This window comes from Pieris brassicae, chromosome 11, assembly GCF_905147105.1.
Source record: "Pieris brassicae chromosome 11, ilPieBrab1.1, whole genome shotgun sequence".
Classification (NCBI taxonomy): Eukaryota; Metazoa; Arthropoda; class Insecta; order Lepidoptera; family Pieridae; genus Pieris; species Pieris brassicae.
This window is the reverse complement of record NC_059675.1, coordinates 1710860-1730377: the sequence shown is the minus strand read 5'-3', so window position 1 is coordinate 1730377 and position 19518 is coordinate 1710860. Positions and strand designations below refer to the sequence as shown.

Below are 19518 nucleotides of genomic sequence, written 5' to 3'. Positions count from 1 at the left end.
CCACGATAACTAAGCGTATCACAAACATTATTGCATTAGCTTACAACCAGTATAGTCTGACCTCTCGTGACCTCTACGACTATGTCACTTTTATTAGTACCTGTTTGTACATTGTCTTGTCTAAATATGAGAAATGTATAACTTGATTTTTCTAGACGTATAAAACACAATCGATTAACATTCATATAAATAGAACTGGCGGCGACAAAACATGTTATGAGGAGTCCTAATCCAAAGGGCTGAAACTTATATTTTCAGTAAGGGTAGAAACGTTAAAAATAAATTAAATACTCAATATATTTTATAGATAAAAACTGCTGTTTCTAGCACAAAATTATAATTAAGAACGTAGGTAAAGGTTTTCTAAAAAATAATTTTAAAAATTAAATTAATATTGGGAATAAACATAATTAATTAAAAATCGCTTCAATTAAAATGTAAAGAATGTATTTATTTTTGTAACTTGAATCACAAATAATGCAAGGGGTCATATTACATTGGCCGATTACTTATTATGTCCGTGAATGAGCTTCAAACGACTGTAACGTGGCCTTTGTAATCGAGCCTCAATGCAAAACAATATCTATTGAATATTGATTTAGATACGTTTAAAAATTATGACATACCCACTTTATAACAAGTGTTCAAGCATAGATTTCGCGTCTATGGGTTCGCTAAGCTATTTAACTATTATCACACACACATACAACAAGCCTCCTTTCAGAAGAACGCGTTTTAGCCAAAACCGACCGATATCCAGGTTGAGGATTCTGAACGAGCCAATTCTGGATATTCATAGTTGCTCTCTATCACTTTGAAATCAAAAATGGCAAAAAAATGCTTGTCACATTAAATATTTTATTTTATTTTTCTTGCATAAGTGTGCCAAGAGGTGGCAAGCTTTTTATTTAAATGAGTGTGCCGCTAGGATCATGTATATACATAAATTAATACTATCGTATACATGTTCTATATATAACTTTTAATTTTTAGGATTCAACCAATTCAACTTTAACCAAGCATAAAAAATTAGTTAGATTCGTGGTTTATTTACTTTGAGTAAATTTCGTATTATACTTTAATTAATTTTTTAAGTCATGTAATTAAACCTTCAATTACCTTTCACTGAACAATAATGACGCTTCCGTTTTCCCACGCCCAGTCACATTTTCATTTTCTCTCCGGATTCCAAATTCGAATATTTATTTCCAATTCTACTTTCAAATTTTTAATCACTCTAGCAGTCAATTTTACTCTAACAGTCAGCTATAGTGTGCATGTAATTCCAAAATGTAAGTGCGTGCTCCTATTTCACCATGCCTCCTGCTGATAGAGGACAAATATTTGTTTTTAATTTATTTTATTATTAAATTAGTAATGATGTAATGTGGAACATGGTGTAATGGTTGCAGCTCCTTACAAACTTGGCGATTAACTATTTTTAATAAGTTTTACGCCCTTGATTTGAGAACTGGGAGTAAATGTAAAATTAGAAGCATTTCATATATACTTTATTTTTTGACGTTCATAAGTGCACATTGTGTTACCTATATGAATACATTTTGAATTTTGGTTTTGATGTGACACATTTTCTTCTTTCCAGACATACTACAACAACCAACACTGGACAGAGGATAAGGAAGTATACTGTTCGAGCCATGTTCCTAAAATCGGTCCTGGCCATCTTGACAACTCATCCGTGGGCATCCGAAGTGCACTGAATGTTCCAAAAAGTAACAACTATGTGAATGAACAGATCAGAGGACACGCTAGGAACAGTCATGAAACAGAACGTAAGTATATATATCCTTTAGGAAAATATTTATGTATCATATCGTGAGTTGTAGTACCTGGTGCTGATCTTTCTACGTGCCCATATCACATTCGCTCGAACGATGTAGGAGAACATCTTGAGGAAACCGGCTTCCCGGAGAACCAAAAAGTTGATGGCATGTGTCAGGCATAGGATCACCTACTTGCTGATTGAATTGAAAAATGATTATTGAACAGATACAGAAATCTGAGTCCCAGAGCTGATAAGGTTGTAGCGCCACTATTTTGTTTGTAATGTTTCCTCAAATTTAATAAAATATATAAATTTATATAGTATACTTTAGGTAAAACTTGATGAGACATTTGTTTTCGATTTACAGACTAAATTACAGACATATTTTTCTCTATAACCGTTTGACAGATGGCAATTTACTTGTCTATGAATCCTTCCGAAATTACCGATTTCTATTCGTTATACGCTATTAGACCTTTTTACCGACAATTATACAGCTTTGTTGTCATACTATCGATACCAATGTTCTTAGGCCATAAACATTGAAACAATACAACTGACCTTGTACTTCAAGGCTCGTCACGGTTCACTGACCACACACTAAGGCTAAACTTAAAATAAACAAGATATCAAAAAGAACAAGTCATCTAGCTCTAATTGATGTTATAACACACATAATAGGTATTTTAATGCATGAACGTGTGCCTGATTGGTTTATTCTAAATTTGAATTTGATTTTGGAACAATAATTTTATTTGGATGTCACGGATGTATACACCACTTGTATTCTGTGTATCTCAACACATATTTGAGATTGGTGATAGAAAATTAAAAGGAGACATTTATAAAGTGAATGTGGATTAAATTCAATGAAATATTTACTATTAATCAAAGGCAACATATCCAATAAAATGCGTGTCCATGGGCATCGATTACTGCCCTTTAGGGCCCAATATACTCGTTTGCTCTATATAACGAGACTCCAGGGACTGTGCATATTTTGACGTTACAAAGAATTGTCGTTAAATGGAAGAATAATCTATATATATAGATCAAATTATAACATGAAACAGCAGATATTTTAAGAGTTTAGACAATATTATGTTTTTTTTTTTGCTTTATTGTATCCATAGATGAGACATCAACAGCTACATATACATAGTGTGTATTTCGTTAATTGTATGGACTAAAACATAACTGAAACAAAATTGTACATAGGATGTATACAAGCACATCGCCTAAACTTCTGAATACATTTTCAAATACTTTAGTAGCGTGCAAACACTTTTAGAACGTAAACGCCACAATAAATCTCTAACTATCTCAAATCAGTGAAGCAAGAATCCAGTCGTACTTCCGAAGAAGGCACCAGCGGTAAGCACTCGGAACTCGTCAAGTCTCGCTTGTCTTCGGCATTACGAGAGACATGACCCATACGAGCGAAAGAGATAGAACTTACAAGAAGGCCGCATTCCTCAATACAGCCCAGTAACCTAAAGCTAGATTGTGGACCTGTGTTTTGACCTATGCTAAAACGTAGCGTGAGAAACAGTCATTTCACGCCCAATTTTATTTACAGCTGCTGTTAATTGTATTAAGAAATTGTAAGTCAGGAACTTGGGCAACTCGATCTATATACGTTGTATTCCTTAAGATATTTATTGCACGCGTCTATAAGAATGTTGTGTGTGCTTCATTGACTACTCAAGGGCATTTTACTGCGTACATTGAGATCACTTGTGGAACATCCTTACGGAAATGGGAGATCTAATTTTAGAACGGTACATCGGTTGTAAGGATCAACGTAGTTATTTCCAGTCTATTTAAGCTCGACCGGGGAGTGCTGCAAGGCTGCATATTATCTCCATTATTGTTTAATATATATGTGGAATATATAATAGATGCTCTAGATGGATGAGAGAATAGAGTATCCATTGGTGGTAAAAATCAGAAAACAAATTGTTATTTTCAACGTAGTTGCCAACGATGTTAAACTTGTTATATATAAAAGCTTCATCCTAGGCACAACATTCATTCGTTCTTATTCAATCGCGCTCCTAATTTCTAAAGATCTTCTCTCCCCCGTCTCGCATCTGCCCCGTTATCGGCAAACCTCTGCGTCTGATGATGGTAACACCTGTTGAGGCCTTCACTTGATCGGGAATAACAAGCATATCTCAGTAGTTTATGATGAAAATTTCGTTAAACATGATAAAAGAAGAAAGGCGATACAAATAAAAAATTAAAGACGCACTCCAGAAATTACATAGAAGCTAGAGAATAATAATAATAATATTATTAGATTAGTTATATAGATAGTTTACTAAGTATACCTAATCTAACCGTAAAAAAATCAGAAATAATTTTATTTATCACATCAGCAGACGGAGGCATTCACTTACGTACTCGAATATAAAAGCATATATGTCTCACTCTAGTATGCTAGTACACAATTACCATAAAATTCACGTTACCACCACTTTTTAGGTTAAAAAACCAATTGCATAGTTTCACAAGAAAGTCATGATATAAAAAGTAAGACGAATGCTTGCATACATCATTGTAATGGCCACTTACACACACGCACTTTGATTCTAAAAGATGTTTAACAATCATGTTAATTTAAATATGCCCGGCTTTGTGAGCGTCCATTCTCAACAGCACAATCTCGCATCCTTACATTATTCGGACACGTATCTTGGCGTGGTGATCACTCTATGGAACGCCTTGTCGTCGTGTCGGTGGAAGGCACTGGACCACGCGGAAGGACACCTACGCGTAGGACTGACCAGATCAGATCTGCCGTAGGAGTTTCACTCATCGAGTGCAGCAAGATGACCTGTAATAGGCAACGGTGGTGAAACGTCGTAAAGCGTATTACATCTGCTCATTCTAATCACGACCACTCTGTCAACAGTGTACCAGATAAGAAGAAGAGCATTGTCAGCCTTCGCTAGTGGCTGCATTGCCATTTGTGGGACGTGTGCCGTGAGCTGAGTTGTTCGTTATTGAATAAGGGCACGCTACCTGACTAACACGGGGCTCTAAGTTTAGTGGAGATCGACTTCAATAGCGCAGGGCAACGTCAAACCAATTCCTCATTAAAAAAGTGGTGTTGTGTTGGTACTCTGGTTAGGAACATAATCGTAAGGTGATGAGATACTATCGTGAGGAGACATGCTTTAGACCCAAAAAACTACAGTCAAAACTGTTTACGACGACATCGTTTAGAACGACATAGCGGTTATATAGACGAAAACCAAAGGTCCCGGCTGAATTCTATTAAATTAGTTGCTTAATTACAATGTCATCCGCTGTAACGACTATCGGTTTTAACGACCAAATTATGAGTAGTCCCAGTTATAACAGATTTTGACTGAACTTCATAACGTGATTAATGTAACAAATATATTACGTTCGTAGCAAGTAAGAACTTACTATTAGTATTCATTACATTTATAATAAAAAATATTGTTTAATATGTAGTCGATATTAATCTCGCCTTAATGTAAAAAAAGGCAGGATATATCAATTTATTGCTTGTCCGTTTTAAATTTAAATTTTAACATCCTCTTTCGTAAGATCACCCACTAAGGGCCGCATTCATTTATCCTAAAATGTGTATTTTGTAAAATACTCTAAATACATTTACACAACTTGACCGGCTTAAAAACCTAACACGGTATTATGCCTTCCTAGAACGTGAGCTTATGGTCTATGGATATATTAACCACAGTGCATAGACATTATAGATATATATACTCTAGGAATACGAAGATATTTGATTTTATCACTGGGCAATAGGAATTTGTAATTTCTCTTTCAACTCAATAAAGCATTTTTTCCAAACGATCAAGGAGCGAAGTCTACAAAAGAATGACTTCTATATTATTTTAGCACTATGATCATGTGTCACAGATATCCTACTGACACTTATATTTACGATGCTACACTAGTTTCAATAACTGAAAAGGTTAAGTTCTCTTTAAGTGTCCCCCCCCCCCCCCCCCCATCGTATCAAGAAGTTGGATTGTGGAAGAATAACATTATATGATAATAGAAAAATATTATGTTTTCTGTATTCTTAAATTTAGGTTTTAATGAACTATATATTTTTTTTACGTTAAAAATTTTAGGGCTTTTTCAGTAATTTTGGTTACGTAGAAGATAATTTAATTGCTTTGTCTATATTTTCATATCTTGGTACGAATAAATAATTATATTAGCTGTGTTACATAATAAACGACAACTTGTATTCAAATTAGTTTATCTATGAAAATACATAGTACACTCTATCTTAAACAAAGTAATTAAATAACATTTGGTTCCGTGTTTTACTGTACCTGTGTTTATTTTATTATATTTGTCTAAAATATATTCTCTCTTAATACAATGTCACAAATGAAACCTTTTGTACAACTAGAAATCAGTAAACTATATCCAAACGGTCGTTGGCACGATTCAAACCGCTAAACGAAACTGATACTTCAATCGATTGATCAAGACTCATATTTCGTTAAATAAATGGAAATGTTTACGTAACGTAAAGTATGCTAGTAGTACCTTAGTTGTGAATGGAAGTTCTGGTTAACTCTGATTTCTGTTATGAAACACAGAATGGAGAAATGCTCGTTTTAATTTTTAAAATATATTAATTTATATTTAGAGACGATGGCAAACTGATGATGACAACCTAGGCACGAAAGCTGGCGTGGCTGCAGAGTAGGCAGAAAATAAATAAATGGCTCAAACATTAAAGTCTTTCCTCCAACTTTGGCTTTTGTTCCATTTGGATACAGATACCGGCAAACATCTTGAACAAATGACCTTGCCTGCGCAGAAGCGATTTTCAGGTATCACTGGGAGGGGGGAGGCACAAGAGTGACGAGTCGATCGCGTGGTTGGTAAATCAGTTGACGTTTGTGTCCCGCGCTGTGTACGAGGCGCAAACTTTCCCCCACTCCCTTGTTTTATACTCAAGAAGTTTGCCGGTATCTGTACTCCCGCGGGGTTCAAATAACAAAATTTAGTTAAAATTAAAAATGTCGCAAACCTCGTCGTGAAGATTAGTCCGTACAAACAATCGTTAAACCTTAATGCTGTAAACACTATATACTCTTTTTTAATTAAAATATAGTGACGTTAAACAACCATTCATATTGCAAACTATTTTTGTTACATATCTCTTTTTTATTTTTGTACCCATCTGTAATCAGCCTCTTGGTTCTGATTAAATTTGAAACTAACCCTTTTTACGAAGTGTATATCCGAAACCAAATTTAAGTTTAAACAGAAATAGGTACTATTAAATAACAAAAAACCATTTTCAGTGTCACCAATCAGAGCCACAAATGGCAACAGCGTGCAAGCCTCTCCGGCGCGTGAGTTGTCAAGAGATACTCCAGACTACCAATATGGAAGGTTCGACGCAAGCGCACTACACATCGCACACGCTCTCAAACAGACAGAGCTACAGAAGGCGTACCACAGACCGAGAGAGAAACCCATTGATTGCTATTTGGTAAGTAACTTAACCAATCATACTTTTATTTGTACTTATAATTCGTACTGGCTCCCCCTTTTTTGTCACTTGCCAATTGCAGTGTTCTTTTAATACGGTCGGATATTATTAATAATTTCGAGTATAAACATATTTTAGGCTTGGCTTAACCGTGATTATAGGACATTCGCGTATACGATAAAGCTCCATGTTCTATAAAAAAATACGCATAGGATATACGTAGTTTTTGTGAACATTTTATGAAATCTCTCAGTGAAATTAATACAATAATCTAATTGTATGTATGTAATATTAATGAGGAAATTATTTCGCAGTCATAGCTTAATTATAATCCTAGACACGTTTCGCGTTGTATTAACATAAGGTGAAATAAATTTTGCTTAAAATTGGCCTAGATTGGTCAATTCGAGAAATCGTGATGTAAAGCTCAATTGGTAATAGTACTTTAGCATAAGCAAAACACCTTATAGCCGTCTCTATCTATAATAATATTTATAAAAAACAATTGAATCTTAATTCGTCGAATATTTTTTTAATAAAGCTACATTTATATACTACTTGTGGTGACTGGTCGGACTCGAATTCGTGTATGCGGTGATGTTAGTTATTTTTGACTATGTATTTGCGTGTCGTTTCCACGAGAATGTAAGTGCGTGCTCCTATTTCACCATGCCTCCTGCTGATGTCATGTGGAACGTGGTGTAATACAAAAACAAACTTGTAGATTAAAAAGAGTGGAGGAGAGTTTATTGCCAGTTCTTCTCTTCCGTTCTACGCCCTTAATTTGAGAACTGGCAGTAAATGTATAATTCGAAGCATTTAATGTATATTTCTTTTCTATTGACGTTCATAAGTGTACATTGTGTTACCTATATGAATAAATTTGATTTTGACTATATAAATTACACAAATGAAAGCACTTTTTACAGTAATTAAATATTAACCAACCAAACAACAACTTCAAATATTAATATAATCCATAATATTACCCAAACGAAAAGTTCCACGAAGGGAAAAGTTTCAAATAAATTCTTAAGTTTTAAGGTTATTCATTAAAAAGTGTTATTGCGAAAAATCGCGTTTTAAGGCAACTTAAAAGACCAAAGACAACGATTTTTATATTTTTTTATATCTATCTATTGTCTGTGGACTGATCTGATTTTTGATTCTACTACTAATATCGATCTTTTTTCGCACTCCTCTACTGCTTCATTTAAGAATAGGTTAAAACAACTTTTCGAGTAGTAAACCTTGTATCTTTCTTCTTATTTTGGCTACTAGTATATCTGTCGTTCTACCGATCTATAAACTTTATATTGTCTACTTAAATATTTTGTTCTTTGTCATGTCACGTTTTGTTTTGCTTTATATCCTTTTTTTATCAGTGAAACTTTTTGTGGATATATCCAATGCTTTAATTCTTAATTCTTATGTTTATATTTCTTTCTGACTTCTACTTTTAGAGATGTATCTGTTTGTTTCCCAATGAATAAAATAAAATAAAAATAAATCTCAATGTTTGAGGTGTTGTATCTGTCTATCAGTGTATATATTATCGTTTATTGTTTTATTACCATAGTAACGGACTGTGTTATTTATATCTTAGGTCCTTATTTTTTTCAAATAAAATATATTTAATTAATGAAAGTATGTACCATTGCTATGCAGTTTTGCCATCCTATAAGTTGATCCTTTAACAAAAGAACCATTCAGACGGGAGTCAATAAAATCTTTTCTAAAAAATCTAATCTGTAATCTGTTGAGGAAAGGTCCGGGGAGTAAAGTCAGTAGTAATTAAAATTATTTCTCAATATAAAACATTATAACGTTTGTCTAATATTACTCTTAAGGTATTACGATTACCCCTTATTGGAGGTTAAAGGCTGCTCCAGGTGTTTCCATCCCTATCTGTTATCCACATTTATTATCTTCTACGTCTACGAATATAAGAAATTAAAAAAAAAAACTACTTTTTGGCGCTTCTTCTACTTTCTTTTTTGGCGCTGGTAAATAAAACATGCAAAACTCTTGCGGTGAAAACCGGACAAAGATATTTTCTATTTGATAAAGTTAATACCTTGTGAATGAATCATTCAGTGTCGTCGAAGTAATGAAGATTCCAGTGAGGTTCTTTGAAATCGCAGTTCCGTTAACAAGTAGATCTTGTACTACTCTCATGTTACCACAACATAAAATTGTTGAAATAATTACCATAGAGTAATAAAATGTCCACTTATTTAGCACGAGTATCTAGTTATACGTATAGTTATAGTTACGTATAGTATGATCAAAAGCGAATTTTGTTTTTAATTACAGGCATACTTTTACCAACGAAAAACAAACACAAATAATACTTATCCAAAAAAGAAAAATAACAAATAATTATGAAAAAAGGAATGAGGTACATTTTAATACACATTTAAAATCTGTGTGTTTTGTGGTAGTAACTGGCATTGGCTCAGCGTTATCCTGTGGAGCCGACGTGTTCCACAGCGCTGGTCATTCTACCGAAGACCACAAAATTTAGTTTGCGTCTCCAACCCAAAAATAATGTAATAATAATAATAGTAGAAGAAATAATTATAGTAAAAATTAACAGAGTAAGTAATGGAAGATTTGTGTGTAAAAGTATATACTTTTCTAACTATATAGTTATAAATAAAAAAATAAGAATTATTACTAAAACTAAATATATATAAATAAATTATGGCATATAATTATGTCTTTACAAGTATAACTATTGAAAGAAAACAATTTTTTAACAGGATTCCAATAATGGGCAATATAAGTATAACTATTTTAATTAAATGTGGTATGCAGTTTTAAGCAAAAGATGTTAAATACGGCGTCCGCTAGGTAAACGGTATTTGATTAACCTAAGTTAACCTAACCTCAAATTTGGTTTAATCGCATAAATGCGTTAGTGTTATGTACGAAATAAGACTTCGAGTAGAGTCACAATGTAACAGTTTATATATATTGTAAATTATAATTAGAGTTGTAGATTATATTGGTACATAACTTCAGGTGTGTTTGAAAAAGACCTAAAAAGTACAGTTCTGCTTATTTGCGAAATAAACATGTTCCCCATCTTAATTTCGTCGTAGCGTTTTATACAGCGTATAACCCTCTCGTTAAAAGACATACCGTCTAAAAATTAAGTAGTTTAGTGCGTGACCTTTAAAATATAGATTCCTTCCGTAAGCTATCATTTATATTGTTTTTTGTGCTACCTTTATAATTTGCAATCACAGTCTGTATTAGTAGAAAATATTACATATAATGAAAGTTGTATAAAGAAAGTGTCACCCATGTGACATCTGGGCAGCTCAGTCAAGGTTGATTTGCGTTAGTTTCACTGTCGCTAAAGTGGTAATCGGTTTTAATGATACGTCTGTGTAATAATACCCGCAGATCTTAGCGCGATAAGTTCGAAGAAGTAATATAGGAATGCTTTAATAGGCGTACATCAGGCAAATAATGTAATGGATATATAGCGACAACAATTTCCTCAGCCCAGTATTAATATTTTATAGAAATTATTATATGTATATGTTGACTAGACGTAGAAGAGAAGGTTATGTGTTCTTGGGACGCGATCACCGCCTTGATACTAGGTATTAATATGACTTATGGAGGCTGTTATTTGGTAGAAGACGAAGACGTAAAATATTAACTTTTTACCGAAACAAGGAACTTACAGTATTTTTTAAATGTTACTTATTTCAATTACGTTATAATTACAATTATAAATATAACGAAATGTTATTATTTTTGTCGTTATGGCAACCACAGTCAACAGATACAAATACAATGTTGCCTGCAACTGCAAAGTCGCCCACATATTCGAAACTAGATCAAATGTCACCCGGTGCAGCCTGTGTTTGAGTGGGTGCACGGCCTTGCGCCTACGCACAATTCAATTCATGCTTATTTATATAAAAATGAAGCAAAATAATATTTTAATTAGAATGGATTGTAAAAGTTAAAAATATTTTAAGTAAAAGGAAAAGTTATGTTTTTAACTGAAGTCAAAACAATTCAAAATCAAAACGAATATTCTGAACTTAAAAACAATACCAGCATTGTTTTTTTTTTAAATAAAATAATAATAATAATCTTTATTTCTATATACTTTATCATATCCATAAGTAGTTACTAACAATTCGGGTTTGGTTGCATTTTAATATTAGTTTGTTATTAAAACAAACATTGAGCAAAAAGCTCAAACATATTTATTTACCAACGAATTAAGATATGCTAGTTTTTTATTATCAACACATTAAGAATATCTCTGGTGTTATCCTAATTAAGACGCGTCAGGTTATTATTCTTTGATAATTATAAGCTTCAAAGGCACGAAGCAAGACAATGAAAAGTACTTTTACTTATAAATATTATACATGTCTATTTTTTATAGAAAAGGGGGCAAACGGGCAGAAGGCTCACTTAATGTTACGCAATATCACCGACCATGGACACTCTTAATGTTCTCTCAATTCTCTGGGAATTCCCAAGTGCGTTGCCTGTTAAGAATAAGTACACTCTGTTCTTGAAGGACCCTAAGTCGAATTGGAATGCTTCTAATATATATATATATATATATATATAAATACTGTGGGCAGCCGTTATATTATTATTATCCCACTTTATTACACCAATAATTCCAAGTATTTTTCTTACAAAGACTTTCAATCAAAGTCGTTCAATAAGGTGTTATATAAGGTCAGATCTATGCGAGGTTCATTACGTGGTGTAATACAATCCATTGTTATGATACCGTTAGCGTAGTAGCGGAGCGTATAGCGGCATATCATATCTGACCTCATTCGTAAATACTTTTTGGTTGTTTTGTTGAGTTTAACTTTTAGAAAAAGAAGATTTTTATTATACGTATAAATTATCAAATTTTTTACCAACTTTCAATTGATATATGTACCGATTTTACCATTATACGCAACCTGTGTGTTTCGTGGAGAATTTATTTACAGACAAGTTAGCGTTGCGTGTTTTCAAAATACTTATAAGTTAATACAATTATATTAATCCAGTGGCGCTACTACCCTACATGGGTCTAGGCCTCAGAGCAAATCAAATTGTTTAATCAAAATATTATATAGACAAGTAGGTGATCAGCCTTGTGTGACACATGTCATGGATTTTTGGATTTGAGACACGATGTTTAACTGTACTTAAAAATATAAAAAAATGCTTATCTGTACAGTTACGGACAATAGTTTTATGTGACAACGACATAACAAAACATTGATGAAATTATTGCATACCTTGAAACCAAAATTAAATCATTTTTCTTGAGTTCTCACTATTTTGTCCAATGAGGTAGAAGAGAAATAGATGCGACGCAAGCGTACAATTAGCGTAACCTCAAAAACCCTTCAAAGCAATTCAATATGAATAATTGAAACATTAGAATACTAACGTTTATTGACATTCAAATTAACAAGTAGGTTTTAGTTTATTATTTGCTGCTTGAGTCTGTAATATTCGATCGATAGACAAATCATTAGTAGGAAACCATCGGCATTTTCTGATATGATTTAAAGTATATCGCAGCCAACTATCTTAATAAGCCGTTCCATTAACAACATAGCCTCTTAATTAAACAACGCCGTTTAACTAGCGGCCTGAAAGATATTCAGTTGATCGAACAGCTGAGCATCTTACATGGATCTATGACGTTTCATTACTTGCCTAGTCTGTTGACTGTTAATTTAAACATAGTTCCACTTTCTGCCACTCTCAAACTCGAAATAAAACTCTTCAAACTATCAATATGACGTCGCAAACCACTACTTTAATCATGTTTTCCAAACTTGAATGAAAAGGAACAAGTATAATAGAAGAGTGTAGTCTCAAGCAATGTCATTTCTTAAGAAATATTTTTTATGTCAAATGTTTCATCTCTTTTATTTCTGCCACATCACTCTATTGTAAGGCCTAAGCATTAGCCAATTAGTTTATTAAATGCTACGGCGGTTTAAATAGCGGCCTGAATAATATATAATATATATTAAGTAAGGCTAAACTGCACGCGAGTAGAAGGAGATATCTGGAGTCTTATTAAACTAAAGAGAACTTAGAAGTTTTTTTTTTAATTGCCATGTCAAAATTTATGTAATAAGTTAATTAAATAAAATAAAACTCACTCTAGACAGTGTATCGATTTATACAAACTGCATAAATCAGAACCTAAAGAAGATGTCTCGCAAACAATATATACACTTTTTTATACAGACTCATTCGAAGCCAATCAATCATTTATCGTTTAATAATTCATCTTTAACTTGTATTACTAATAATTCATATCTGTTAATATTATACACGAACACCCGGCGTGCCGTGAGAACTGTGTACCGTTATACAAACGTATAATTCATATGGCTGAGCTTTTACAAAAGCAGGAAACTGTTGGAATGTCAGTAAAAAAAATATATTGTGATAATGTCCAGCATATTCGCACGTTTTTGTAAAAGTGTCGGGAGCTACAGTCGGGAGGAAAATGAAATAAGGCGAGGTATATATTTTACTAACCGTGCAATTCAAACCTTACCGCGTTATACGCTACGTTGACAAGGTCCGTAAAGCACTTGCGAACCTCCTGGCACTGCGTCCATGGTCGTTGAAGGCGTTGAATATGTGTTTGACAGTTTAAACTAAAACACTCAATCGGCTCTTTCTAATTCACGCTGCGATGAAGATGGGTGAATTAATCCAAGACCACAAAAAGCAAACATGTTTTATAACAAAGTTTTTTATATAAAATATAATAGATATACTGGGCTCAAACGACACAATGTATGTCAGGCACAGTAGGTGTTTTAGCAGTCTTTTAGAAGAAATGTAATTGAGATAATGGGGCAGAGGGCGCCGCCCAGGGTGAGTCTCCATCGCATTCGGGCTTGAGCTCCGTATTTCAGCTCGCTTGAAGTCTTTTCGGGCTCTGTAAGCCTCATCTGCAACTGTATGACACCAGGGTTAGGACGACCACACTTTCGCTTTCCTTGCGGGTTCCAATCGAGCGCCTAATTGGAGATATGTTCAAAAATCTCTTAGGAGTGTATGGCCTACCGATTTCGTTCGATTTCAACATTAAGATTAGATGTTTTTAAGGGGATATGACTCAATTTATATTCCTTAGGTTTTTAAAGCACATTTTTGTTAGCGATGTTTTTTTTACCTAGTTTACCTGCCTACTTAAATACGATTAGCTTGGAGGCGGTATGAAAGATATGAATTACAATATAACATAATTCAAGTTGAAACATGTAGATTTGATAATCGCAACTATAAAGCGCCGATAAGACTGTGGGTGCAATTTAATTGGCAAATGAATATAATTTAAATACATATAATATGTAGGCATTGGGAATATATTCCTTGTTTATTTTGAAGCCTTTTATTTACTAATGATATGAACGAACCGGAATTTAATCTTATAAGGACTGACGACGCTCTCGTACTGTACATGAGGCGGGATCTTCTGCCCGATTGCCCATTACACGTACATTATATTAACCAGGCTTTAATAGCTCTAGCATAACTTTTATTATTATTATTTAGTAAACATTTTACTGCTAGTAAAATACTGATGCGTGACGAAAGTCATAATAAATCATTGACCAAAAATTTTCTCGCGTTAGGTTCATTTTCACGTGAAACAAGAGTTTTAGATTTGCCGCCAATTCACAAAATAAATGACAAATGAATGCAAAATACTACATATACCAAAGAGTTCTAAAATTGAAATTCAAAAAAGTTTTCATTAGCAATGTTTCTAACTGGCCAGTTCTAAACATTTTAGTGTTACCTGGGTATTAGGGAAGTAAAGTGGTCAGGACAACAGGAGATAGTTCTCAGGGAGTTCATTTAACCACCCTGTTTGGGAAGAAGTACAATTAAGGTATTGCCATTACTTTGTTCGGTGTTTAGTTGAGTGCAAGACCTCACTTATTTCGTTCAAAGTTTTGGTTTTTTTATAGAACAGGGGGCAAACGGGAAAGAAGCTCACCTGATGTTAAGTGATACCACCGCCCATGGACAATATACTCTCAATGCAGATGGTCTCGCGAGTCCGTTGCAGGCCTTTTAAGAAATGGTACGCTTTTTTTCTTGAAGGACCTTAAGTCGAATTAGTTAAAATACTTCAGTGGGAAGCTGGTGGCACATAGCGGTGATGCGCGGCAAAAATTGCCAAATAAATATATTCTGAATGTGTTGCATATTTTAGAAATTAATTAACCAGAAAGAAATTTGTTTCTATTAGATTTCCTCTTGTCCCATCTGTCGTTACAGGTAATGTTAAATTTTTGTGAATGTGTGGGTGCATATGAGGGAATGAGTGAATGTAAGGTAAATCTAAGAATATTATGTGATCAAAGATTCGAGCTTTATATATTTAATGAAGATAATTAATTATTACTAACCTTGGCAAGAACAAGAAATCACGGAATGATTTCAATAGATGCACTGTTTTGCTATTTAAATTAGCATTCGTAGGTCATTTCTAGTCTTGGAACACATCTGCTCTTTGTATGCAAATACGTGATGTGGTAGTCATTATTAATTTTATAGTGTTCGAGTCTTTCCTTGACTATTAAGCTATAAAGATAGAAAATTTATAAATTTTCTTCATCAAAAAACAAAAGAATCGCTAGAACCCTTGTTCTTTGCCTCAGATTTCTGTTTCGTGATCATTTTGTTTCTTCTGATAGGCAAGAGCCTGATGTGCCTGAGACACGCCGTTTATTAAGTCTAAGGCATGCTGGTTTCCTCACAATGTATTCCTATATCTTCAGAGATTTCTATGCGCACATAGACAAAGTTCATTGTTCAGAGTTGTATAAAAGTGTAATCACAATAAGACGAAAAGAGATGGTTTTATTACGGCTTATAGATGTCTCTATCTCGTATCTCTCTATCTAGACGTAATGTTATACAACCTTCTTTGATAAATGAACTATCTAATACAACAACAACCATCAAGCCGGAAGTTCGTAGTAAAAAAAAACACTAATATAAGATCTGAATTAGTTTATGCGCTTAAAAAAAATACGCGATTTTTGCATTTTTATTTCAGCATAACACTTTACTAAATAACTAAAATGCTAAACTCTAAATTTTAGATTTTATTCGTTTTAATTTTATACTTGGATAAATTTTTACGTAAGCCACTGGCCCAAATAACTAAAATCCTCAAAACATCTTAGTCTCAAGTATTTTTCCATGTTACAATTTTTAAAACGGATTTACGATATCTCGGCTAATTTTTCAACCGATTAAATAAATTGCATCTTAATTGAGATATAAATTAAAAGATTGAATTGAGGATTTGTGTTAATGACAGTCATCAGGTTCTAATTATTTATTTACCATTTTATATATCTTATATAGAATACATTTTATGTACTAAGCATACAGATTATTTTTTTAAATATTTTAAAGAAAATCAGTTTTACTGTTTAGGGCCGTTCAAGGATTACGCACTATAGGGGGGCGTCTGTGGTTTTCTTATTTGGTGATTACGTCAAGAGTAATAATATACTTTATTACACATATTACCCACACATTGTCTATGATGTCAAAACGAAATGCATTTTCGTGTATTCCTACAAAAAGTTAATATGTTTAAGTACTATTAGTTTTAAGAGCTTCGCCTACTTTTGCTAACAAGAGAAGGGGGGGGGGACAAATTGCTGTAAATCTGCTTACGGCCCCTTGATAATCCAATCAGCAAGTAGGTGATCAGCCTTCAGTGCCTGACGCATGCCGTAGACTTAAATTCTTAGGATTACAAATTTTCAGTATGAGCCATTGCCATCATCTATCGTTTTGTAAAAATTGACACAGTATGAAGTTCTGCCAACATTAATTAATAATAATAATATATTTGCACGAATATGGTACAAAAATGTTATGGTGGTACAATCGAAGGTTGGCTTATTCTGCCACACACAATGGCGTGCACATTTGTCTTAAAAGGAATTTTACATATTTGTTATATACATTATGAGTCATATCAATTAGTTAATTCTTATATTATGTGTAGTGATAAAATATCATATTAATAAAATATTTTATTTCGTTATCAAATTAATATTAATTATTATGTTACATAATCATTTATAGAATAATAAATGTTTTCCTAAATTAAGTAAAGGAAGATCTTTTAATGTTTTTCGTAAATGATTATAAACCTTGATTGCCATACAAAAGTTGTTTTTCCTATACAATTCCAGATAAATTTTTAACATAACCAATTTCTTCCCATGTCTACTTTGACGCATGTCTATTCTCGATGACTTAAAAATATTTATACTTTTGTGAACGAATATTTGGACCACAGTTATACATTATATGTATCGTACACTGCATTATTTTATTCTTTTAAATATACGTGTACATGTATGCGTTCATTTCTTTAAGTTGCCTCCTACATTTTATAACCAGCTAGACGCTCTATGCTAAACCTCCCACCTTTTCTTGTTTAGTTGAGCTAAAGTTGTAGATCAAGAAACCCTTAACTAATAAGTCAAATAATGTATCCTGTACACGCTGTACACGATACGCATTTAGAAATTATATTTTCTCAATGGACATGTTCTGTTATTACGAACAGTTTCATGTCATTATTACGTTCATTAGTTATAACATAGATAATTACTTTCCCGCCAAAAGCGCGCGTTATTTATTAACTGTCATATTTTATCTGTTACATTCGGTTGCACAATCGGACGCCAATCACTACGTTAATTAACTTTCTCGAAGTCGTTGATCCCCGGGGTAATAAACGATTCCTAAACACGTAAACAAAAGAAAAATATACAAAATGATTCCCTCCACACTTTCTGAACTTTGAAAATTTGGTTTAAAATTTAAATATAGATATTTTCTCTTTATTGCGAAAAATATAATAATGCAAACTCACTCATTTTATTACTAATTTTGATACTGTATACTTCATGTACCAACCATGACATTTATAAAACAATCGTTTGATAATTTCATTTTAAATAAATAAAAACTGGCTGATACACGATCAAATTAAGTAAACAAAAACATTAAACCCATAAGTTTTACAGTGTAAAGAATGGCACAGCTAATAGACAACTTAAGTTTTTACGATTATCACTTGTAGGTACTGGCCATGTAAACTATAATTGTCTTTGGTAATATAGACAGATGACAGTTTCAATTGGGAATTCAATAATAACGTTATCTGTAATTGATCACAGCTATTACAGCACAAAATGGAAGAATTAGAAGCAGGGCATGTCCATTCAGCATATAAATCGGTAATTATCTAGTTAGTGTGCGCATCATGGATGGTTTCTTATAAAGAATTCCGAGTAAAAAACATACCACCGTGCTTGGAAAGCGTAAAGATGTAACATGCGGTATTTATGATGTATAGTAGATCATTTATGACTGTCTATGGTATTTTAAATATCGTACGATTTTATTGGAACACTCTGTTGTCAATGGATATTTATCTGTACAAATTGCAACTTATTTTATATTATATTGGTTGAAAACAGATATAATGCTTAGAATAAGCCTGGGTTCCGGTTGTCTCAATTATTTTAAGTTAATGATTTATTTACAGAAATACATACATTATTCCAATACGATAATGTCGAGTAAAAAAATACAATAAACTATACATAACACGTGTTACACACACCCAATATCGCAACTTTGAATTCACTCATATAACATATAAAGATGTCAATAGTGTTGGAGGCAGCATTCAGTAGGCTCAACATCTTTGTTTAGCGGGGATCTGTTCAACAGGCTGGTTCAGGCCCTTGTTCCCACATATCCCCTTGGTACAAAGACCGAGTTCTTGGACTACATTTGGGTTGCACACTACCCCCCAAGTTTGTAACCACACACACATAAAAATCCCATATGCTGTGATAATAATAAATCCCAAAAATCAATAACAGCATTGTGTTTTGAGTTCTCTTTGCTGAATTAAAAACCCATGACCCAATTACAATCAGTCTGCGTTGCGGTAAAACAAAAACACTTGACTTCACAACAGAACAACCGTTGTATCTAACATGTGAATCGTAGCGTAGTCGGTGCGTACATTTGCATATAAATGTGGTCGCGGATATTGTTTTTGTAGCGCCATTGTTCTTGTTATGATTACGGTGAACATTCTCTTTCGATTGTCATTAAACTTTAG

The 19518-nt window shown here is 33.2% G+C and overlaps 1 protein-coding gene across 4 annotated transcripts in view; it reads left to right on the top strand.

Moving 5' to 3' along the window:
- The window catches only part of LOC123715924 (hillarin), a 41530-nt gene that overhangs the window by 10113 nt on the left and 11899 nt on the right, over nt 1-19518 (top strand). For all 4 annotated transcript variants that reach the window (XM_045671297.1, XM_045671296.1, XM_045671298.1 and 1 more), the window contains exons 3-4: nt 1604-1793; nt 7117-7307. In XM_045671297.1, coding sequence (XP_045527253.1) covers nt 1604-1793; nt 7117-7307 — 381 coding nt within the window. The remainder of the gene's footprint in view (nt 1-1603; nt 1794-7116; nt 7308-19518) is intronic.